Source organism: Sceloporus occidentalis, unplaced genomic scaffold, assembly GCF_023333645.1.
Source record: "Sceloporus occidentalis isolate IW3139 unplaced genomic scaffold, rSceOcc1.0.p SCAF_2, whole genome shotgun sequence".
NCBI lineage: Eukaryota > Metazoa > Chordata > Lepidosauria > Squamata > Phrynosomatidae > Sceloporus > Sceloporus occidentalis.
Window position 1 is genome coordinate 77,528,743 of NW_028316982.1, and position 25,701 is coordinate 77,554,443.

The 25,701-nt window shown below is 38.9% G+C and overlaps 1 protein-coding gene across 7 annotated transcripts in view; it reads right to left on the reverse strand.

The window, feature by feature from the left end:
- Positions 1–730: 730 nt before the first annotated feature.
- ATE1 (arginyltransferase 1) overlaps positions 731–25,701 on the reverse strand; it is a 118,188-nt gene continuing 93,217 nt past the window's right edge. For all 7 annotated transcript variants that reach the window (XM_089510066.1, XM_089510067.1, XM_089510060.1 and 4 more), the window contains 2 exons: positions 20,798–20,918; positions 731–2,044 (listed from right to left, as the gene is read on the reverse strand). In XM_089510066.1, coding sequence (XP_089366192.1) covers positions 1,866–2,044; positions 20,798–20,918 — 300 coding nt within the window. In that variant the 3' untranslated portion in view covers positions 731–1,865. The remainder of the gene's footprint in view (positions 2,045–20,797; positions 20,919–25,701) is intronic.

Genomic DNA, 25,701 nt, shown 5'->3' on the forward strand with positions numbered 1-25,701 from the left:
CTAATCTTCCTCTTCCTGGAGGTTTCCTATCTGAGGTCCAAAACACACTGCATTAATAATTCAGTTGGAGACCGCTTTAACTGCCCTGGCTCAGTGCTAGGGAATTCTGGGAACTGTAGGTTTGTGAGACATTTAGCTTTCTCTGTCAGACAGCTCTGCTCTCACAACAAACTACAACTCCCAGGATTACCTAGCACTGAACGAGAGCAATTAAAGTGGTCTCAGAGTGGATTATTTCTGCTGTGTCTAGCAGAGAGAAAAAAGGGAGGGAGCACATACCACTCCATCTCAATAAATCAATATAAGCAAAATAGTTATTCTTGTTAAAGTGTAGGATTAACATCAGTATCAGTCAAGAAATCTTCATTGTCAGTCGAGATATACATAATTTATCAAATCGATAATCTAACCTATTAATTAACATTTTCCAAACTTCAAGGTCCAATAAGTAATCCTGATCCAAGCAGGGAGTGATTTTCTTCCTGCTAAGATCATTCCAACCACTTTTGGGGAGAGAAGAGAGGAAACATATCTCTTTTTCACTTTGTCTCCAATAGTAACCAGTATTGTGAAAACTGAGAACAACATGTTTAGCAAAGCGGAAATTTGTTGTAACTCAGTGAAGAGTACTATTTTAACTAGAAATGTAGCATTAGTGATTTTTTCTTGCTTGATGTGTCAGACAGTAACAGAAATATTGACAGCACACAGGTTTACACATAATACATGCTGAGGTTTACAGCTGTGTGTTTTGCAATTTTAATGAAATTTGGAAAGCTAACATGTGACATCGACAATGCTGGTTAGATAGCTCTACAACTGTGTTTTCAATATGGGAAAACAATATTCTGTTACATCAAACTAACCTGTTGTTTGAAATGAAATTTCAAGATTTTGCAATAAACAAAAACAGGTATTAAGAATATCAAAACAAACACACACAGAGAGAGATATAATGCAAAACTGTGATATACATCAAGATGTAACTTCAGCCCACTGTCTTATTTAAATGAATCTCTTTGGTAGCTTAACCATAAACCTATCCTTGGCTTTAATTCCAATCATTCCCAATGTATCAATTTAGCTACAAAAATCAACTTTAAAAATCTCCTAAATCCCCCCCCCCCAATAATTCAAGACAACATTAAACAAACATGAGAAGAACTGCAGTGAATGCCTAAAAAGCTACAGTGCATACATCGACATTTGATGGCTTTATTTGATGTCATATCACAGCCCTCCAGATGTTGTTGGACTGTAATTCACAACATTCCTAATCACTGGCTATGATGGCCAGAGGTGCTGAGATGTCCATATCCACAACATCTGAAGGGCTGCATGGTTCCCATTCCTTCTATAAGCCAAGTCTACTGGATTCAGTAGGACAAATACAAGCTTAATTCCAAGAAGCCTAGTTTCACTAGGTTCTGAAATAATGCTTGAATGCATCTGCACATTTTATCTTCCTGTAATACAAAATTTGGGGCATTGTATAGATTTCACTACAAGTGTCACACATTTTAGCACCCAGGCAACTTTAAATATTCTCCCTAATGGATTATCTTCAAGGCCCTTCAGAAAAATATATGTACCAATCAGTTCACACCATGCACATTTTTCAGAATGTAAGGAAGAAATCAGTCCAAAAAAAGAACACAGGATTGTTATATTCTACTAGATCTCTGACGTAAAATGTTAAAAATGCTATTTGTTTTTTAAGATATAGCAACATATTAATCTCCTTTAAGCATAAAGAGATACTTAATGTGTATTTTCAATAAGCAGATCAACACAAAGCCTGCAAGGTTATATAATCCACCAGTAGTGCAATAAGGGTTCCGGAAAACACCCACAGAAGGAACGTTTCAGCTTCTAAAGAGCAGCATTCGTTCTGAACATCCTTGTCCCACTAGAGTTGCGTATTGCCGAACATTTTCTTCATCACTCAGTCCCTTCCGCCTTCTTTTATACACACTGTAACGCATGGCTGTTCTCTTATGGAGAATCCGAACTTGATCTAGGTCCTTCACATTCCCTTCATCACCTGTAAAGAGAATATTCACATGTCCATATGAACAAGAAGCACATGATGTTTTGTTGCTATTTCTGATATTAGTGGTAATAATAATTTTTGTTGTTGTTGCTGTAAACTGCCCTCGACCCAAGGTGACCCTGTGGATGAGACATCTCCAAGACTCCCTTTCCTCCACTGCTCTGCTTAGGTCCTGTAAACCCCTGCCTGTGATCTCCTTAATAGAGTCCATCCATCTAGCATGTGGCCTTCCTTCCTTTATACTTCCCTCCACCTTTCCTAGCAGTATTCTTTTTTCCAGTGAGTCCTCCCTTTTCATGATGTGCTCGAAGTATAACAGCCTACGTTCTGTCATCTTGGCTTCCATGGAGATCTCTGGCTTGATCTGCTCTAGGACTCATTTGCTTATCCTTTTGGTTGTCCATGGAATTCTGAACATTCTTCTCTAGCACCACATCTCAAATGAATGGATTTTCTTCCTGTCTTCTTTCTTAACTGTCCAGCTCTCACATCCATACATGGTACAGTCAGCCCTTCATATCCATGGATTTTTTATCCACAGATTCAACGGATTCAAGCATCCACAGTTTGACAATATTTTAAAAATATATAAATGCCAAAAAGCAAACCTTGATTTTCCCATTTTATACAAGGGACACTATCTTACTCTGCTATTGTTTTTAATGGGACTTGAGTATCCACATATTTTGGTATCCATGAGGAGTCCTGGAACCAAACGCAGGTGGATACCAAGGACCCACTGTAATAGGGAATAATAAATTGCACAGAACACTTATTTCAGAAAGTGTGCCATCTGTAAAATGTTAAAGAAATAGATTTGGGGGGGGGGGTTCGGGCTATGTGGTTATGTTCTAGAAGAGTTTATTCCTGATGTTTTGCCAGCATCTGTGGCTGGCATCTTCAGAAGATGCTAGTCTGGAGAAATCAGTATACAAAGGTATCTTATGGCACCACTGAGACTAACAAAGAAAGAAGCTGGTAGCATGAGCTTTTATGAGCCTACTTCCTAACATGCATCTAAGAAAGGAGGCTCAACTGTTGGTTGAAATGTATATCATGATTTTATATTACTACTGTCATTTGAACTCACTCTCCATTATTACCAAGAAAAGTGGACTTTCTAATATGCCATTCTACTATTGCATTCGTGCAATGTTTCAAAAACCATACTGTTCTTCCAGTGAGATGTCTTGGATTTGGGCTGTCTTTGAAAATTCTGCTGGTAGACTGCTGACCAGGGATGGTTAAAAGGAACATGGAACTCCCTTGTTGAAACAACTTCACTGGCTATTGGTTTATTTTTGGGTACAATTCAAAATGTTGGTTATGACTTATAAAGCCCTATACAGACAACCTGGAAATGTCTATCTCCTGAGCTGGATTCTTATGGTAGAAGACTGTTACATTTTGAAAAGAAAACACTAAGTGTTTTTCTTAACTATATACATCTCATGTTGACACATATTTCCTGTTTAAACTGACCAGTGGAAAGAAATGCTTTCTTTGACATTCATGCAAGCATTTTAGGTTTTAGGGGGGAAATAATCATACATAAAAAGTATATTGTCTCACAGCACAAAGTAAGAATAAACAAGTAGGGTCTGTGAATAGCTAAACTGTAGTTTGGAAAGAAAAACTATGGCGGGATACAAACGGGCAGGGGAAGACGTCTTGGAGGTGTATTCTGCTGAATACGGAACCTCCAGACCGCCCACCCCGGGGGCGTGGCTCAGGAGATGGGGCTTCCACATGGGGGGCAGTGAAGACGCCTCACCTGGGGCCGTTTCTGACCCGCAGTTTCCAAACCGCCGCCTCGGAGGACGCTGCAAAGAGAGAGGCAGCTTCCTCACGGGCGGCCAAAAACGGGGCTTTTTTTTTTCCTTTGCCGGCTGGCGGATGCGCAACTGCGCAGCTGCAGCGCTAAGCAGCGGCGGCAGAAAGCCTATGTGCACATTTAAAGTGCCCAAGCCCCTTTAAAACTTTTTCCCCCGCTCTGCCCAAGAACAATGGTGGTCTCCTGCCAGCTGGTGATCAGCTGGTGTTGGCATCCTTGTCCTCTTGCACTTTGCCAGTGTCACCAGCATCATGGATGCCTCCTCTCCTTTGGTCCCCGCGCTCTTGCTGAATCTGCAATGCACAGCCACAGCTGTCGCCGCTGCCACCGCTGTCCCCCTGCCATCCCCCATCACCTCCCTTGTATATATGTAAATATTTACAGTTTTAGCGTTTTTTATTGTTAGGTGAAAATGGCACAGGAATGTGTGTAGGGGCTCACTTTAAAGTCCAAACTTTCCAAGCAGCGCATGCGTACATGTTGCTCTAGGGTTAGGGTTAGGGTTAGGGTTAGGGTTAGGAGTCTTAAAATGCGCTGCATGGCAGCTGACGCTGCAATTAAAGCCTGACTGCAAACTGCGCATGTTCCAGGACCCTGACTATGCGACGCAGCAGACACAGAGCTTTTAAATGGGCAACTTAAATTAGCGGCGTAGCAATTCTGGCATACCGGTGCAGCAGCTTACAGACGGAGCTGCGCAGCTGCGCATCAAACGGAAGAGAAGCGGAGAAAGGCAGCACCTTTTTAATGCCGTTTCTTCCCGCTTGGGGCGTGCGGGGGGGCGTGTTCATGGCGGCATTCAGGTAAGGCCCGTCTGAAGGCTCTAACTTCATGACGTCATGAATACACCCCTTTTTGCCCGTCTGTATCCCGCCTAACTTGCTTTTCTGTATCTGGTTTCTTGGTTTGAGTACTTCACTATTGCTTTTCACAAAACCCAGTTCAGTCTAGAAAATGTATTTTTTATTCCTATTTTATTTTCCTATCATCATCACTGGAACTTTACTGTGCCTTAAGAAATGAAGGTGTAGTATTAAATATTATACTCATCCATGTAGTGTGTGTGTGTGAGAGAGAGAGAGACAGACAGGCAGGCAGGCACACGCTGGCCATATTCTTATTGTAAATCTCAACTAAAACAGACCCAATGAATCAATTCAATTATTATTATTCCATGCTATTCTATCATGATGACCAACAAATAGAATTCAGACTGCTGTTTGTAAGACTATGGTACAGGTTGAGTCTCCCTTATCCATAATGAGATATCTTGAAGATGGGACCCATGTTCAATGGCATCACTAGGGTTGATGTTACCTGGTGTGGTATCTCATGGTGTCACTCCTCCATGTGACCATACCACACCATACACAATCCTTAGTAATGGGTTTGTGGGTTTTTTTGGTAATATTATTCACATTACTCATAAATCATAACAGTATATCACTGAATGTAATAGTAATAGTTGTGACAAAAACAACTAGCAAAATTAAAATTATACCTACAAAATATCATATGCACAGCTTAAACGTATTTACATGTACTTAGCTTCATATGATTAAAGTGAAAATTTGGTAAGATGTGATGTTTTCACTGCTTCGATTGTCCTTGTGTCAGAGAAGTGGGGTAAAAATAAATCAGTTATTTATTTATTTATTTATTTATTTATTTATTTATTTATTTTTGTATATACCTTATGCACATAGCATGGAGGTAATTTTATGTGTAATATTATTAATAATTTTGTCCAAGGAACAAAGTCTGCCACCACTCTGCACAAATAAAGTATACCGTATATACTCAACTATAAGTCGAAAAATTTATGCCTCAAAATGAGCTTCAAAATCCCAGAGTAGACGTATATAAGGGTCAATACGGTAATCCCCCTTTCCAAGGCTGGGATCGCCAAAAGCGGGAGAATAAGAGAGAGTTCAAACCTCTTTTGCAAAGCTGGGTTCGGGAGGAAGGCAAGAGAGAAAAGAGAAATGGGGGGAGATCAGCTTTGCATCCAAAACCTCCTTTGCAAAGCTAGGATCAGGAGGAAGGCAAGAGAGAAAGAAATGGGGGGAGATCGGCTTTGCATTCAAAACCTCATTTGCAAAGCTGGGATCAGGAGGAAGGCAAGAGAGAAAGAAATGGGGAGAGATCAGCTTTGCATCCAAAACTTCCTTTGCAAAGATGGGATCAGGAGGAAGGCAAGAGAGAAAGAGAAATGGGGGGAATCATAGAGTTGGGAGAGACCACAAGACCATCCAGTCCAACCCCTGCCATGCAGGAACTCACAATCAAAACATACCCGACAGATAGCCATCCAGCATCTGTTTAAAAACTTCCAAAGAAGGAGGCTCCACCACACTTCAAAGGAGTGTGTTCTACATCTAACAGCTTTTACTGTCAGGTAGTTTCCCCTAAAGTTAAGGTGGAATCTCTTTTCCTGTAGCTGTCATGTAGAGGTATGGAAGTACTCAGGATATTTGGAAACTACACTCAGTATTTCATTTCAGCAAGTATCACTGATCACTTAAACTCACCAGATCAGCCTTCTATCCCAAACCTCCTTTGCAAGGCTTTTTTCTGGCAAAAGCCAAAGGAATGGCAAGAGAAACAGAGCGGTGATAGGGGTCTGTTTAGTAGTTTTCTGCGTTAAAATCAGGCAAAGTTATAGTTTAAAAAAGAGTACTGAAAAGCTTCCTGGAAATTTATGAACAATAGCCTTGGGGATTGTCTATTCACCTCTTTTGTGATTGCAGTCCTTGTGATTTCAGCAGGGTCAACCAGTGTGCAAAATTTTAAACTGTAATAACCCATTGAAGCATGTTATTGGTTTCATTAAAATATACTTCTAGTTAAAAATGTATTCAGAAGATGTTGTAGCATGACCCAACTATGTACATTCCATTCTTGATCAAACTGTTTGTTTCAGTTCAATGTAAAGACAATTCTTATGTTAAACAGGATATTATGATGTTGCTTTGCAATGAGTCTTCTTTTTTAAAAAAATGTGAAGTTGGTGCTTTACTACATGGTCAAACTTGCACTCAAAAGAGTTGTAAAATATAACATTTATGGAAAGTTATAAAGTTACAGAAATTAATCACTGCTAGTTCTCTGGCACTGTTTTCTTTTGCTTCATCTTTTAGATCCTTTGTTACACATCCCTAAGTTTTACCCTCGACTTATCTAAGGGTCACATCAAAATCCAAAATTTTGGCCCCAAAACCTGCCCTCGACTTATACATGAGTATATACAGTAGTTTGACATCACTTTAACTGCCATGACTAAATGTTACAGAATTCTGGCATTTATAGTTTTGTGAGCTATTTAGCCTTCCCTTTCATAGAAGCCCACCAAACTACAAACCCCAGAATTTCATAGCATTGAATCATAGCAGTTAAAGTGGTGTTAAACTGCTTTATTTCTTCAATGTGGCAACAGCCAATGTTTGTGTACACACTGAACCACCAGAAAGCAAATGCATCACTATTTCAGCCACTCATGTGGACAATTTTGGTTTTTGGCATTCCCCCTCCCCCAGAATTCCAGAAAAGGGATACTCAACCTGTATTGTATAAGCAAACTTAACAGTGAGGTGCAAAGGACCAAACACTTGGATCACTTGCAGGAAGTTATCAGGCAGCTGAAAGTTACTGGGCAACAGTTTCTCTTGCAGTTGGAAAAACATCTGCATGATAAAGAGCTTTGGCATCTGTTGGTATGAAGAGTTCAGACTCAAGAAGATACTGACATTCTCCAATCCTTTCGTTATTAGATGTAACACTGCAAATAACTGTTTCCACATGAACTTTCTCAGGTTCCCTAAGTGCTGATAACTGTACAATAAGCATTGTATCTCTAGACTGACCAATGGCTATTCCTGTTGTATAGAATAATGCAAAGAATCAATACTTCATGATGCACAGTACACTCAAACCTTATTCTCCATTATCAATTCCTGGCACTTACTTTACACAAAACCAAGTCACTAACACTGATTTAGCTGTTCACAGGGTTGGGTTTTTTTAAAACCCATTAGCCTTTAGAAGTGTAGTCAGCATTTCTCTACCATTCTACCCAGCCACCCACCCCGTTGCTAGCACTACCCACTGTCAATTACCATTGCTATTCTTTGGGAAAACTTTGCAAATGATTGTGTCTTCAAGTTCAGCTCCAGGATGGGACATAACCATAAAGTGTGGTTAACTTCTTAAAGGGAAGTGGAAGCCTTATATTTACAACACCTTTAGGCAAAATATTAGTTGCAACCTGAACAGTTCTGGCACCAGCTCATATCTTTAAACAAACACCCACACAGAGAATTTATTTCAGGACTGCTCATTATTTTTCAATCTCATTCCTTTTATTGAACACTGAAATCTGATACTGGAAGAACATTCCTTTCTGGACCAAGATTACATTTCCTGTACTAAATGCTGCTGTACGCAGCCCTTACTTAATTTACCTTAACTTTCTCTATAACTAGCTACAATTTTGTACCACTGATTGAACATGAAATTATGCATATATCTTTTTCCATTAGACAGAGAGAAAAACTATACATTGTTGAAATCAGAACCTTCCTAGCTAAAATATGTATAGTAAATAATCAAAAGATTATCACTTGGTCTACCAAACTAGTATTCTCTCTGGAAAAAAAGGCTGGGCACATACCTGAGGTATAACTCGTAAGCACAATTATATTTTATGCTGATAAGAGAATTTTAGAATGAAGTTACCAGATATGCAATACTGAAGAGATTGCTATTTAGGGGAATGGAAATACTTTTAAGTTTGTTTTTAATGATATGAAAGTGTTAATCACACAGAGGAAAAAACTGCATGGTTCACTTCAGTTAGAGATACACTGTTTACCCTAAAGTGTTCCCTGACTTTAAACCAGAATTATCTTCCAATGAGGATAGAGGTGGGAAAGTATCAACAGGAATTTAGTGTCCAGATCAAGGGAAATAGCAGTCCCACTCTATTCTGCTTTGATCAAACTTTACCTGGAATACTGTGTCTAGTTCTGGGCACCACAGAACTATGGGTGCCACCTTGGGTCTCGGCCTGGGAGAAAGGCAGCATAAAATAAAGTAAATAAATAATAATAATAAACAGTTCAAGGAATTGACAAGCTTGAATTGTGTCCACAGAAAAGCAGCCAAGATGATCCAAGCTCTGGAAAGTGAACTCTATGAGGAATAACTTAGGAAGCTTTGTATGTATACCTTGGAGAAGAGAGGACTGAGAGATGACATGATAACTATCTTTAAATATCTGAAGGGATGTCAGGTAGAAGCTGGAGTGAACCTATTTTCTACTGCTCAAGAACCTAGAATACTAATCAGCGGATTCAAATGAGAAGAGATTCCACCTAAACATAAGGAAGAACTTTATTTTGTTTTTGTTTTTTACTGTGAAACCATCTGACATAGATTGCCTCGGAGGGTGGTAGCTTTGGAGGTCTTTGAGCTGAGATTGGATGGGTGTTCTTTAGTACTTTAACTGTGTGTTTCAGCATGGTACAGGTTTGGGCAACATTGTCCTTGCAGTCCCTTCCAACTCTGAGATTCTATGACTCCAAGTAGGGTTCAGGTATTTATGTTATGAGGATGAGTCCAAACTCCTTAAATTTGATTAGTGGGTTTCTCTACTTTCCAAGATGTTTGTGGTGTCAAGTGGAAGGCGAGATGGTCTGACAGAAATTGGATTGATTTGAATTTGCTGTTCTTTAGTAGCCTGGCTGATAATACAGACCAGTTTGGGGAGATTTGAAGAGAGTTCTTGATCTGAAGAAGGAAGGGAGTACAAAAGCTTAGGTCACCTGGAAGTGATAGCAAAGGTGGCACTAGCAGTAGCAATGACAAAAGATGCATCTAGGAACTTGAAATGGATTGCAGCAAAGCTGAAGTAGAGGATGAGGAAAATACAAGCCCCTGTGGCAGCCTTTGAGAAAAGGGGAAGTTTATGTGGCCTTTGCTGGCAGAGATCTGAGGAAACTGGAGTGTGAAGACTGAAGAAAAAAGTCAAGGAGGGTTCCTGTAAGGTTCCACAGTTCCATGAAGCACAGTATGCAAAGACTGCATATCAGGCTCCCAGTATTCAGTGTGTGAGTTAACTGGTGCGGAACGTGATGGGGAAATAGCTGATTGTTTAGACAGGGAATAGCCCTACAGCCTTCCAGTTGGTCTCAAACACAGCTGCAACAGGAATGATTAATCTAATCTTAACTTAATGTTAAATGATAAAGTTTACTATATATTTATATAATAATGTCTAAGCCTCTTATCTGTTGGTCTTATGCTTATGCCAGTACTCAAAATGGTGGTTCCTAGATCAGTGCTGGTCCAAGAACTGGCAGTTCAGTGTTTCTAGGAAGGGAGGGAGGGAGAAAAGGCAGGCAGGCAAGCAAGCTGCAGCCAATGGGCACAATTATGGCATCAGTCCTTGGCACACCAGGGGGGGAAAACAGCACTCATCTCCCCCTCCCCCCATCAGGAAGCCTGAGAAGCTCTGGCCTATGCTGGACAAAATGAAGGATGGTTCAATTGAGAACTGATGCAAAGTGATACCATGGCAGGTAGAACTTTGTAACAATGTTTACAAGAAACTGTAATAAAATAGTATTACATTCAATTATATTGATAAACCAAGTGAACTATCTGCTTATAGAATACAATGGTGAGTACTGCCTTCACACTGAAGTGTCATGCATCATGGAACTACTGAAGTTCATCTTTTACCAATAATGTTAAAGGTTCGTTGTTGTATGCCTACAAATTGTTTCTCTCTTAGGACAACCCTAAGGTGACCCTATCATGGGATTCTCTGGAAAAAGATTTATTCAGAGGAGGTGTGCTACTGCCTTCCTGAGGCCAAGAGAGTGTGGTTTGCCCAAGGTCATCCAGTGGGCTTTATGGCTGAGCTGGGATTGAACCCTGATCTCCAGAGTCCAGTACTCAAAACACTGTGCCACACAGGCTCAGTGTTAAAGGCAGAGCTATTTTAAAAAATCCTTCAGAAAGACACACAGGAATTTTAAAAAGTTCATTTCTGAGTCTTTTAAAAGTCATAAACTGATTAGATCACTTTTAAGAGGTGGCTTTCTAGTTGCACAATTTTATAATAGTACTCCACAGAAATGTACATTTAGAAATAAACCATATGATCAAAAACCTACTTATCAAAGTATGATTTATACTGCCTATGAAAAGCAGCCTTTTTAGAGTAGCTTTAAGTCACACGAAAATAATCTCAGATATATGTTTTGCTTTTATTAAGAGCAGGGACTTTTGTCACCATAACAGCAAAAGTAATTTGGTCAGTTTGAAACCGTCTACTGCTCTATTGCAAAAGTCAGTAGAAAGAGAAAAATACCTGCCTTATTCACTTTAAGCCATAATTAGGATGGTTTTAACTGATTTACCAAAACATAAAAATCAAATGGGTTCTGCTGCTCTTTAAAGAAGGAACTGTTATGACAAACGAGAAAGATACAACTTTCAGCTATAGGAAGAAATGGAACCAAAATTTCTCTTTGAGAACCACCCCACTGGATCTGTCAATATTAGTTTAACAAGTTTGCAGCTGCTGATCATTTCACTAGAACACATCTGCATCCCATCACACTACAAAGTATAAAAATATTTCTAGTTTACATTTAACATTTTAGTTATAACCTTTACAACAGAGAAAATGTTTTTATTTTATATTTAAACAGCTCACTGATTTCAAAGACTTTGGAGTCTATGACTGGTTGCCTACTGAGGAATGGAGACTAAAGGTCTGTAAGCTTTCTGAAAGGAACCTCCCATTTGATACAGAGGGTAGTGAACTAGAAGCATATACTTTTGGAGATAGCTTTCTATCTGCTTCCCTCAAGAGTTGCAAGCCTATAAATTATTGCTGTCAAGCGATCAATACAATACATTGCTTTCTCTGCTCCCTACAGCACAACTGTAGGACTCTTCTCCAAAATATGTGACCTTTTTGTAATTTTTGTTGTAAAATATTTTTTTATTCTTTTATGCACCACATGGAACAAAAGGATTGAAAAGGAAGTGCACTATCTTTAACCACAATGATATGGTATCTTTTCTATACCCCTTTCTCCCAACACAAGACACTCCTTATAGTGTAGGATTGAAAGAAAGTACAGCTTTTACATAGGGCACAATCAAGAAAGTTTGGTGCATTTCTCCTGCAAATTTTCAAAAAAACAAAACAAAACCAAGTTTCACAACAATTTCACACTCCACAACGGGAATTAGAAAGAACCCTGCAACCTTATGGTAAATTTCATTTCAGTTAAGCATGCTTTTAAATGCTTTTTTTCTCTTAAGCTTTCTTTCAGTCACTCCAAAAAGTCCACTAACCCATTTCCATGGATCTGCAGTGACTTTGCATTGCTGCTCCATATGAAACCTATGCTTAAAACTGAACAACACTTGATAAGGTCTGGGTTTTGATAAGTGTGATGGGACAGAATGGGCTGCTAGTACCACGTTCCACTCCCATTTCTGTCCCATCACACTCACCTTTGACATGAACACATTATGTCAGGTATAGACTGATTTATGTACTATCTCCCCTTCACCCTGAAGTTCCTCAAAAATCCAAAATAAAAATGTACCCCAATGAACATAGTTTGTGAGGGAAGGAAAAAAAAAAAAGGGGGGGGGAATGGTAAATCTGCTCCTATCACACTCAGGTCCATATATATAGATCAATCCATTTGTATTCTCCTTCAAAATACCAAAAGCTACTTTGCTCCCCAGGCAAAAAAGACGGCCACTACTCATAATTTATATACAGTGGTTGAGGTAGGGAGACTGTGTTTCTATCTTGGCTGTCTTATTTCATGCAAGAATAAAGAAAAGAAACATTTGCTTCTTTTTATTGTGTGGGATAAAAGATGTGGCAGTGAACAAAATCAGGGTACTTGTCCACACTACAATCTACATACACCTCCAAGGATCTGGGGATAGAGTGGAATTGAGTTGCTCTTAATGTATTCTCTCATACATAAATCTCTGGGATTCTAAAATATCAAGCAAACTTCTACACTGCCTGTTTAAACATCTAAAAGGCCAGCCCTTCTCAGCTCAGAACATGCAGAAGAATAATAGAAACCCACACAATGTACACAACCACTGTGTTATTTAAAAACAATTATATACACCAGTACATAGTGGTCTTGAAGCAGTAGCTGGGGTTTTCTGTCTTTACAGTCCACAGCCCTGTACAGTATTAGAATCATTCCATAATTCACTGATATAAAATCTGTTGATTTTGGTCTTCTAACCCTGCATTTAACTCTTACAAAAGGAAGCATTGTTCATACCGATGGCAGAAAATTGCTGATGGATGCTGTTTTGGCCAGCAGAAGGATTAATGTGTTACCAGTGACAAAAGACAAGTTGATCTATCATATTATCACTCCACAGTACTTATGAACCCTATAAGTCACTCTCTCACTGTAGCAGGACTACGTGTATATGTACTGTGTTATCGCTGTTGTGTGCCTTCAAATTCCAACCTATGGTGACCCTATCATAGGTTTTCTGGGGCTAGGAGAGTATGATTTGCCCAAGGTCACCCAGTGGGTTTCCATGGCTCAGTAGGGAATTGAATCCTGGTCTCCCAGTGTCCTAGTCCAATGCTCTAACCATTACATCACATTTTTAATATATATATTACCCATATCAAAATATGTGTTAACATTTAGCACCTCATATACCATGTCCTGCATAAAACAATTCAGTTTCATGATGTCTTGCTTTCTTTTCCTCTAAGATAGAGAAAATAATTCTAGCTTGTTTCTTGGCTGAATACAACAATTCTTCTTCTCTCATATTCAATTTCATGGCATTAAGATGAAATTACTCTCACCTTTCCTGTTCCCCTTGTAAAACATTAAAAGTGGCTTCTGGCGTTCATTCCTACTGAACTAATATGGATGGGTTTGCTTTAGGTGCACATGCCTTCATAAACAAACATGTATTACAATTTTCCTGACACACACACACACCCTATACAGTACAAGGACTTTAATGCCTTAGGATGATCCTTGTGCAGGCATGCACATTAGAAGCATTAGGCTGAAATCAGTCAGTCATCTTTCATCCCAATGGAATGCAGAGCTCTGTAATTTTAAAGTGATCTTTAGACCTTTCCACATAGTTTGCTGCCCGAGAAATGCTTTTGGAGTAATTCCTGTGAAAGTATACACATTGAACACATTATGTTGCTGCTGGTTTCCATGTGATTTTTTTCTTGCAAGGCTGATCAAGAAAAAGAAGCTGGCAGGAATTTGAACTCTTACAAAAGTTAACAACCAACACATTTACACACAAATATACACTTTTACTTGGGTTAGGACCAATCATTAGTACATTTTAACATATTTGTACTTGAAAAGTAAACATTAATGTTTCAGATAATTATGGTCTTCAGATAATTATGGTGGTTTTTTCCCTACTAAATCTTGCCACATAGCTAGAATTATTTCAAGAAGGTCAGTGATTCAAAATTTCACCCACCTATTAGCATTTTACTTCACAAAACAGAAACAGAGTTGACAAATTTGTTTGGATACAGCTCATTAGCACTATCTCTACTGTTTAAACATATTTTATTATCACGGATCATGCTGGATTATGAACTTCAATTGCCTTCAAGTGTTTATAAAGTTAATTAAAAACAGATGTAAGTTCCAGAATATAAAAAGCTAAGCAGTTGCTGGGAATAATCAATGCAATTTCCCCCTATGTAAAATGTAGAGCAAGAGCCTTTTAATCACAGCTATGGTAACTGTGGGGAAACTTTTCACAACCATTATTTCTTTTATCAAGTTACTGCTTTTTACAATCAATTATCACAATGGCAGTACACCTTAATATTGTTTATCCCCCCCTTCTTACTTTCCCTCCTAATCTATCTCATCTCATCTCATCTCATCTTTGAAATCCTGTGCAGATGACCTAACCAGAATAAAATAATTCTTAAATTATTTGGATATGCATGATCATTTATAAGACTTGGAAATTAAACAACTGAAATCAACAGAAAATTACTATGGTTTATATTTGATATTTTCATTATTTACATCTTTATCACTGTAATTTTATTTTTATAAAGAAGTTTTATAACCATTCTTTCAATTCCCATATTCCTTTGATCTTTCAAGGGAGTGGGGGTTTTGTGAGGTCACATCTAGAAAACCATAAAAAAGCTTTTCCAGAGAACAGGTGATTAGCAAGATTTTATTGACTTACTTCTTGTTGTCTCTATGTGCATTAATGTCATTTTTGACTTATGACAACCCTAAGGCAAATCTGTCACAAAGTTTTCTTGGCAAGAGTGGTTCAGAGGTAGTTTGCTATTGCCTTCCTATGAAGTGGAGACAGTATAACTTGCCCAAAATCACCCAGGGGGTTTCCATGGCTGAGTGGGGATTCGAAATCTGTTCTCCCAGAATCCTAATCCAGTACTCAAACCAGTACATCATACTGGCTCTCACCATTAGAGAATTGTAACATTCAACTCATATGTTAACACCTTTGATCAAAGCTCCAATAGAGAAATATAATTGTGTGGTAATTCTTCATCTTGAAAGTCCTAAATATGCTTCTTGGGATTTCCCCAGATCGTCAAGGTGGGCAGTCCTTAAGTATGCAAACAGAGCTTTGAAAGGGTCTGTTCTGGACTAAAAATCAACGAATCCACACTATTATTAAAGAAAATAAACTCTCTTTTGTGGGACTTATCATTTTTTAGGGTTTTATAAAGGGAGGGTTTTCCTACAAACCTAAGGTTTATCCTGAGTCTACTCGTATTTCCCTCCTGTTTATGAATGATGTTGTTTTGGTTACATGTGAATCAGAAATACAGGGATTGATTACTGCTTTGTGAACCTGGTATACTACAGTACTGTCAGTACTCTCTCTTCCTTAGGATGATATGCTCCTTTGCTGCTTCTTTTGTTTCTAGTACTCTTTAGATGTTTTTACATGCTGGGAGAACAAAACCAACTGTCCAGTTTAAACCTACAGATGTTCCTTAAATACATCTTTACTGAAAAGTCAGAAATACCCCAATCCAACACTCCCTTCTTCAAGACAACATTCTGGATGACTTACAGTGATGCCTCAAAACATATATTAAAAGAACCTTTTTTTTATGAAGAGAGATAAAGATTAATCAAGAATCTTTCAGAAGGAAAATTAGTACAGCCAACAGAATAAATAGCTCTATCCCACCTGTTTCCAACAGTGTGGAGAAAAGTTAGTTTTAAAACATGCTTTTGCCATGGAAAACTCAAGAGAAGTTGAAGGCTTCTAGTAGTTATTCACATCTGCCGAGAGAAAAATATAAACTCTGGGCTCTGGGGTGCTCAACCCAACTCTGGCTAATGCTTTATAAACTGTGCAAGTGTATCAGGATGTATTATGAGCTATTACACAATGATACCTACAGGCCTTGTTAGGGAAAGCCATTCCATGTGAAACAGAACATACCATTGTCTGTCTAACCTGATGTTTATACTCACTGTATTTTAATTAAAGGGTGTATTTTACTGACAACTGTAAGGAGGTGTTCTGCAGGAAACTGGCCCTGGAAGAGAGCACTGCTTCCTTAAAACCAGCAGCTACACAAACCTCAAATGACTGTACTTCACAGCAGGCCTTCTGCTGTTCAGCATGTAGCTATGTTTTAATTTCCTTAAACCACAGGACACAAGTCTGAATTCAGATTTTGTCTGTGCTTGTGTATTCATCACAGATGGATATACATTTCTTTATATGTAGTTTATCATTTCCAAGTGATTTACATACAAATTATCATATTCTTTAGGATAATATTGCCTTTCTTTTCCCTTCCAAGATTGCTGCTACCTTGGGTTTATTGGTTATCTATTCTACTGGCTAGCCTTAGACTGTTCATTAGAAGGGCACAATTATTCTCATTTTAATTAGGCAAGGTAAAACAACTCCTTGACTGAATCTGGGCACTTTTTGCCCCGAGACAAGTTATTCAGTAAACTAAGTATCTTCTTCTGTACATAAATGCTCATGCATGTTCATGCCAAAATGATGTAAAAACAAAACAAACAAGTTAGTGTTCACACACTAAAAGAGAGTGAGTTTAAAAATGAAATTGTTTAAAGTACTTTTTAAGCAAAAACATGACCCTTCACAGCTCCTGTATGATACCATAAACCAGGAAATATATGAATTGATGATGCTGAAATGTTACAAGTTATGAATGCCCTCCCCTTAGAAGTTTGATTGCTGCCTAAACTGATTTCATTCCAGTGCCAAGTGATAACATGATGGTTTTATAAAAGCCTTTGGGGTCAAACTGGTTTTGTACAGATCCACACATGTGTATGGTTTTGAACTGTATTTTATTTTATTTTTTAAAAAGAGTAGTTTCCATCTATCTTCTTTTAATTAATTTAATATGTTTTCAGCCCTTTATAATAATTTTTATTGTATGATATAAATATATTAATAAATAAATTAAACAATATAAATACAATGATGAAATGGAATAAACTTCCCCATCTCTTCAAAGAATCTCCTATATGTGTCATTATTGCTGTTGTTAATTGCCGTCAAGTGTTTTGTGACTGATTGGATCCCCATGAATGAGAGACCTCCAAGTCACTCTATTGTCAACTGCCATGCTCAGGTCTTGAAAGTTCAAGGTCGTGGTTCCCTTGGTTGAGTCTATTGACATCCTTTTCTACTCCTTTCTATCTTACCAAGCATTATTGCCTTTTCTAGTAAGTCATGTCTTGTCATGATGTGGCCAAAGTATGACAGACTCAGTTTATTCATCTTGGCTAAGGTGAGTACAGGCCTGATTTGCTCTGGGACCCATTTATTTCTCTTTTTAGCAGTCCATGGTATTCACAGCACTCTTCCTCAGCACCACATTTCAAATGAGTTGATTTTCTTCCTGCTGGCTTTCTTCACTATACAGTCTTCACAGCCATACATAGAAATTGGAAAGATGATGGCAAGGACAAACCTAACTTTAATTTTCAGTTATAAACCTTTACAGTTGTCTAGTTCCTTTATAGCTGCACTTCCAAGTACTGGCCATCTTCTGATTTCTTGACTATAGTCTCCATTCTGATTAATGACTGAGCAAAGGTATGGGAAATCTTGAACTAATTCAATGTCTTCATTGCTGTCATGGCCAGCCAAGAACAGGACGAGGAGGAGGTTGTGGCTCCTCAAGTGCAAGAGGAGATGGAGGCGATACCAGGTCCTAATCCTGCCCTGCCAGACCCCAACCCTGATCTCCCAGTCCAGGGGGTGAAGCTCAGCCAGGTCCTAGCACTGTGGGGATTCCTCCTGAGGCTCAGCAGCCTAGTGGTGACTCTGGAGAAGAACCAAGCCTGGAGGTTCCTTCCTTTAGGCAGCGGAGAGCTGAGAGTGCTTGTGTGCGTCGATCCAGGAGGCTTGCAGAGAAGCAAGCTGTTGATAAGCCACAGCTGGCACAAGGGAGGGCATCCTGCTTTTAAGTAGCTGCAGAACGCCGACCCTTTGCCAGCAATTATTGCCGTATCCTTCTTGGAGATTGCTGTCAGCACTGGCTTCTTGTTTCCTTGAACCTCCTTGTTTGCCTTGGACCTTCGACTTTGGAACGAACTGGACTCTTGCTACCTTCTGGCTGCCCTGACCTTGGACCGAACTGACTTCCATGAACTCTGGTATCCTGACCTTGGCTTTGTTTCTGGCGTGCTTCTCTCGAACTAACAGAAAGGTCTGTAGACTGTCTCCCAGCTCCTTTCTTGCTGAGCCATCCTTATCAGCGTTTGTTTGGATGTGTGCTGGCTGCAGTCTAGGACAATTGCCCACTTTAAAGTTATATAAATCATCTGTAGTCATTACAGTATTTTTGTTCAACTGTATAATATTCAACTGTAAATCTGCCTTTGCACTTTCTTCCTTGATTTTCTCCAGTAATCATTCCAGGTCTTTGCTATTTTCTGCTAGCAGCATGGTATCATCTGCATATCTTAAACTGCTGATGTTCCTTTCTCCAATTCCCAGGCTTCCTTCCTCTGAGTCTAATCCTGCTTTATGTATGATATGTGCAGCATACAAGTTAAACATATGGGGTGATAAAAGGTAGCCTTGTCTGACCCCCTCCCCTCCCCTTGCCTATTGGAAACCAATCTATTCCTCTGTTCTGTCCTAATGGTAGCCTCTTGTCCCAAGTACAGTCCCAGTGTATTGTTTAAACTGTCTCATATAGCATCCCCACTCTTGGTTTAAATTTCCCTTTGATTTCTTGGAAGAGGTTTTTTACTCTTCATTTTTTGTTGTCCACTTCAGTTTCTATGCACTGACTGTTATAATAGTTCTATTTATCCCAGTGAACAAGTCGCCAAACATTTGCATTCAGGATGCTGACCCTATTTCTGTCCTATTTTGCTTCTCATCTATCCTTAACTGCTTGAAGTTTCATATGTCATCAATTTGCTTTTCTTTTGGCTGTAGTGTCCCTGGCTTCAATTCAGAATTATTATCTCCTGGTCAATCTGTGCAAATCTATTTTTTTTTTATCTTTAAATTCTATGGGGATATTCTTCAGGTTGTATTTTGGCATGGTGGCTCATTTAATGTTCTTTAGCTCCACTCTAATTTTTGATAGTAACAGTTCATAGTCTGTGCTGCAATCTGCTGCTGGTCTTGTTTTTGCAGAGAGAATTGAGCTTCTCCACTTTCTACTTCCAATTATGTAGCCTATTTGCTTTCAGGTGATGTCCAGGTATACAGCTGCATACTGAGTTGCTTGAAGAATGTGTTTGCAATTACTCATTATGTGAGATCCATGCTGGACTCTCTTTCCTGCTTCATTTCCTGATCCTTGGCCAATTTTTTCTACAATCCTTGATTCTGTTCTGTTTCTTATTTTTGCATTTCAATAGCCTATGATTAACAACAAGTCCTGTTTTGGTGTGTGATTGATTCCCTCTGGGACCCCAGCACAGAATCTTTCAATTTCTTTTTCTGCTGCTTCTGTAGTTGGAACATAAACTTAGATTATGGTTATATTTATGGGTTTCCGCTGATGTCTTATTGATATTATTTTATTAGACGTTGCATTTTATCCTTTGACTGCCAACAGCTGAAAGTCCTTTTGGCTTGAATCCAGTTGTGTCACTAGCCACAACACTACTCAGTTATCCTCTGCTCTTTCCATATAGTAGATTGTTGAATGCCTTCTAACCCAAGAATGTCATCTTCTGGTACTATGTCCTGTCTCATTTTGGACTGTCTCATCATAGGGTTTCTATGGGAAAAGATATTCAAAAGGGGTTTACTGTGCCTTCTTCTGCACAGTACTAACAAATGTTAGCTATGGTTCCACTACCATTGTCTCTGAGAGATCCTCTGCAAGTGTCAGCCTCCCCACTGCTGCTGCAGCCCAGTAGGTGTCTGGCACATTTAGTCTGGCATCTAAGCAAAAACCTGTCTGACATGGGAGACCCTACCAGGATAGCCTCTTGCCTTACAGAAGCATGCAGTCGCACAACGGTGTAAAGGTAGTGCCACAGTACTCTTCATAAAAACATTCCTTTGTGCAATCTGGAATATAAAAATGCTCCAAGAAACATTTGTATGGAAGAGTCCCCCAACTCTCTTTCTCTGAGGTAGAAGGACTGTCATCACTTTATCAGCGTAATACTGTTTCAGCATTGGTTTCTGGTTTCTAACACATAAACTTGAGCACTGTATGTGGAGGATGACTTAGAAACAGAAAGGGTGGTTAGGATTCATTATTTGTCCTGTATTTGACTCAACATAGACATCACAGAATACTCACAGAACACCTAAAGACCATCCAGATAGTGAGAAAGGCTTTTAAAAAATGGAATTTAGATACCTACCTGCTGTTAAGTCCTGATTGAAGCGACAATATTTTGAATGCTCTAGAGAAGGCAGGCACTGCTCTATTGGTACCCAAACATAGGTTTCGGGACACAATAAGTCAGAAGGTCTATACTGTCCCTAGAAAAGGAGGGGGGAGAAAGAAATTGCATATCAGTTTTAAAAAATCAAAATTAAACTCTCCAAATATGCATGGCTCCAAAACAATGTGTGTAGTTGTAAGAGAAAATCCAAAACAAATTAATCTACACCATGCATCTGATTTTCCTACATGTAAGTATACCTTCTGAATTGGGATCCACCCTCTTTTTTGTTTTTAAGGTTAGCATTGTATCTGCTTCTTTAGTTTCCTTTATCATTAAAATTTTGCTGAACATTTGCTTTTTTAATAGTAATACCAGTGGCACACAAATTGAACATTAAACATTAATTTGTCCAATAAACTTTTTAAAAATCTCTTTTGAACAAATACCTCTAAAAACTTTCAAACTTTTTTGAGGTGCAGCTTTCAAAGAGAGTCTCTGTCTTACTTTAGAGTAGAATGTATTCTGTTTGTATTCAGCAAACAAATTTATCACTTCACTTCATCTAGTTTAATCTTACAGGTGAGGTTTATAGTGGTATAGTGGTTATTTTACAAAGATAAGGTTAAGAGATTGTTGGACATCACCCCATTGTGAAAATGGTTAATAGTATGCATACTGTTTGATGCTAAGCACAACTGCTTGACTACATTTAAATAATTATTTACAGATTCAATAAAATAAAATTTGTGAATATGTTCAAAATGAAAATTTGGACCCCTTTTGAACAGACTGTCTGATTGTTCTTTTACATGATTTCACGACACATCTGACTATTCAAATGTTATTTTAAACATCTTGAAAACAGTTCTCTGTACAAGAAAGCATGAGCACTTTTGTACTAGCATAAGGTCAGTTGTCAAAATCTAGAGAAGGCAATATGTGGACAGGTTTTTTTATAGGATAATCAATTATTCATGACGTTTAAATGGTGATTTCCTGGGAGACAGGACAGATTACTTCCAACAATACTAAAGATGTATGCTTTTTTTGCACATGCACCTCTGTATTTCAATCTCTGTGCAAGGCCTTGTGTATGAGATACAGACTCCTGGTTGGTAATTAAATTCTATGGATTGATAGGATAAATGCAAATACAAAAAATAAATAATAAATAATTTATAACAATTTTACAAGTTTCCAAAGCACTGTTTTGTACTGCATTATATTTTAAGACAAATCTTGATAACTTTTTAATAGTTTTCATAGCACATTTGTCTTGATTTGGAGATCAATATTTCAAAAGACCCCTAGTTCTCAATATGAAAGGTTTTTTTCCCCTTACCCTGTGTGATTGGGTTTTTTTTTAGGTGATTGTTGTTCCCACTGGCAGCACCGCTTAAACTCCCCTGTCAATCATCTGACTTGGCTTGGAAATTGGGGGGGGGGATTTGGAGGCTGAGCGAGTGTGTTCTGAGGCTGAGAGAGTGTGAGGCTGAGATAGTGTGACAAGGAGGATGGCAATGGAGCAAGGAAAGGCAGGGGGGAGCGGAGAAGAGAATGAGACGGAGGCAAGGCTGGGAAGGGAGCTTGGGGGCCGGGGAACGGACATCGCCAGGCCAGGGAGGGAGACAAGGAGAAGGAGGATGACAGAAATGGAGAGCACCAGAATGCAGTGAGGCCTGTGAGAAGGAGGACAGGGCATGTTTTCTTTTCTTTCTTTCTTTCTTTTTTGTAAATACAATTAAGCGATTAAGCAATAGAGTGGTTTAGCACCTTTGCAAGTAGTTGCTAAACCATTCTGTCGCTTCATCCCTTCGTTTTATTTATTTATTTTTAAAAAAGGAACCAAACATCACACCAATAATGACAAGACAGCACTTGGGAGGGGGAGGATGACATCTCCCCCCCCCAAAAAATGGGGAGGGATGGTAAACACCCCTCTGCCATTAGTCCCTCCCCTCCAGAATGCTGCAATTCCAATCTTTTGTTCCCACTTGGTCGACAAGCTTTGGAATCGCATTTTTTCAAAAGAACCTCTTTTAAGCTGGTGTCTGGAAAAACAGGGGGGGTGTTTGCCTTTGTCTCGCTTCATCATGACAGATTCAAACACTTTGCGACAGGAACCAGTTTCAAATGGGAACTAGGATCATTTAATTTGCTTAGCAATCCTATTCTTTTTATAGTGAGAATGGGGCCCTACTATACTTGGGATATCACACTACAGTTACCTTCTTCAAATGGCTCTTCTCAAGTAAGCATTTGCACCACTATTTATTGTTCCATTCAACATATGGGAGAAAATAAAGAACACCTGAGGAAAAAGGTTGAGTACAGTGGACTCTTGTTATACGCTGGGGTTTCCTTCCAAGATCCCCCGTGGATAACAAAATCCGTGTATGCTCAAGTCCCATTAAATATGATGACACAGCAAAATGGTGTCTTGAATAAAAAAATGGAAAATCAAAGTTTGATATTTGAAATTTATACTTTTTTGAACATTTTCAAACCATGTATGCTTGAATCTGTGTATAAAAAATCTGGGTATAAGAAGGACCGACTGTACCTGGCATTCTAGATGGAAATCTTTAAAGTATTTGCTGTTTAGATTGCCCAGTACTCTGCATGACAATGCATTAAGGCAACTAACATTTAACAATGATAACCACTCCTTTACAGTTTTGGCCTATAAATGTTACTTTTTCTCACTTTTGATTCCCTGCTCTTGTTTCCCTTTTCCTACTGCTAAAAAGAAAGTCTACCAACTTCTTGTCAGTTGCTCCCTCTTTTACAAGGTATACTGAAAGAAAAATCCATACATATGATATTGATTCCAGCCAATATAGAGAATGGCAGAATTTTTAATTGGAAACTGCTGGAGGCATGCTTGACAGTTTGGGTTTAAGGTTCTTTAATTGAGGTATTCTCACTTGGCTTTGCTTTGTGTTCATGTTTCTGTGCTAAAACCAATCAAAAATACCTCTGGACTTGTGTTGGAAGGCAAGGCCAAAGGTTTTAATGAAACTTAAGTCTGAAGATTTACTTTTTAAATATTTTAGAAAATCTAAGGGATTTGGTGCATATTTGAGATGAAGGAGCGTTAGGAGAGTTTGTTTTTACAGACTTAACAAAATATGAAAAGTAAAAGCTCCAAGGAAAGATAATAGTTACAAAAAAACAAAGAAGGTCAAGTACCAGTAGCACAGAACAAACAGAGGAGGTTAAATACACATTTAATTCTTTTATCAGGTAAAGAGTACATCTGTGTTCTATTTTTCCACAATAAACCCATTGATCTTTTATTAAATGTGAATTAAGGCAGCCTACATCTCAGTTTCCAGCCAACTGCTTAAAAGAGAAGCCTTCATATTACATAAACAAAATAACTCCAAATTATCAGCAGCAATGCATTAAGACAAAGGCAATCCTACCATGAGAAAAAGTGAGCCAATCTAAAGGTTTATTAAATTCAGCCTTTTCCTTGAAAGAGAACACCAGTGGAATCCCTTCAGCAAAATAGTACAACAGACCCTTGCTCTCTCATTTCATTACATAAATAGAGATAGGCATTGTCTGCTCCCCAAGAGAGTGTTTTGCAAGTATGTTCACAGTTATTCCCTCCCCCCAAACTATGTGTAGGATATACCACACAAAAACAGCAGACATTTGAACAGGATCCATGAATGTATCATTCCATTTCATACACCATGCAAAGGGGGACTCTTATGTAGAACAGAGCTGTGCCAGTGACCTCAGCCCCAAACATTCCCGAGTTGTGCAGGATCTAGGGCAGCAGTCCTGTGCAGCCAGTGTTGGATTATAAGCATGGCCCTGGAATCCCACTCTGTGAAACACCTTCTTACAATGTATGTGCAAAGAGGGATAAATTTAAAGCTAAGTGTCATAACACATAATGAACCCAACTATGGTCTTTGCAATTTGAGTTCAAAATTATGATTTACTAGCTCCAGTATGTATGTATCTCTGTCTCTCTACTTATCTAGCTAGCTAGCTAGCTATTCATCCCACCAGCCAGCCATTTGTTGGGGGTGTTATCCTTTATCCAGAATTCAGAAATCCAAAATGCTCCAAACTCACTAATTATCTACATGGAAGGCTGAGATAGTGACACCTTTGCTTTCTGATGGTTCAGTGTGTACAAATTTTGTTTCATGCACAAGATTATTTCAAAATATTATGTATAAAATTACCTTAAGGCTATATGTATAGATTATACAGAAAACATAAATGAATTTCATGTTTAGACTTGGGTCCCAGCTCCAAGATATCTCATTATGTATATGCAAATATTCCAAAATCCCCCAAAAATAAATAAATCCAAAATCCAAAACATTTCTGGTAGGAGATATGTTTTTGGATAAGGGAGACTCAGCCTCTGTCTGTCTGTATAGATTACCCACTTCAAACATTCTCTCGGAAAAGCGTTCCTAAAAATTCTTTGTAGAACAACAAATTTATTACATTTCATAAAGAATAATCACAGACGTTCTAACAAGCTTTCATACCCCCTGTGATGTGATGTTACCAACATGCAGTTCACTCAAGAGTGTATTACAGAGTCTATCTATGGCCCGGTACAGACAGGCCCTTTGCGGCATGCCCATGACATGCTAGGGTTGCTTGAGGCTGGGGCGTCCACACGCTCCGCAACCCACCACAACCCTAGCACATCATGGGTGCACTGCAGCTGCTCAGCGCCGTACAGACGGTGTGTGCAACAATGACGTTCCAGGTGCACCGCGTCCAAACAGCATGGCGCAGCTGCGACGTCACCGTGCTGTCTCTGGCGCTTTGTGGCGTCGCAGCATCACGGCAAAAAAGGAGCCACTTCCAGGTGCTCCTTTTTTGCTGTGCAGCAG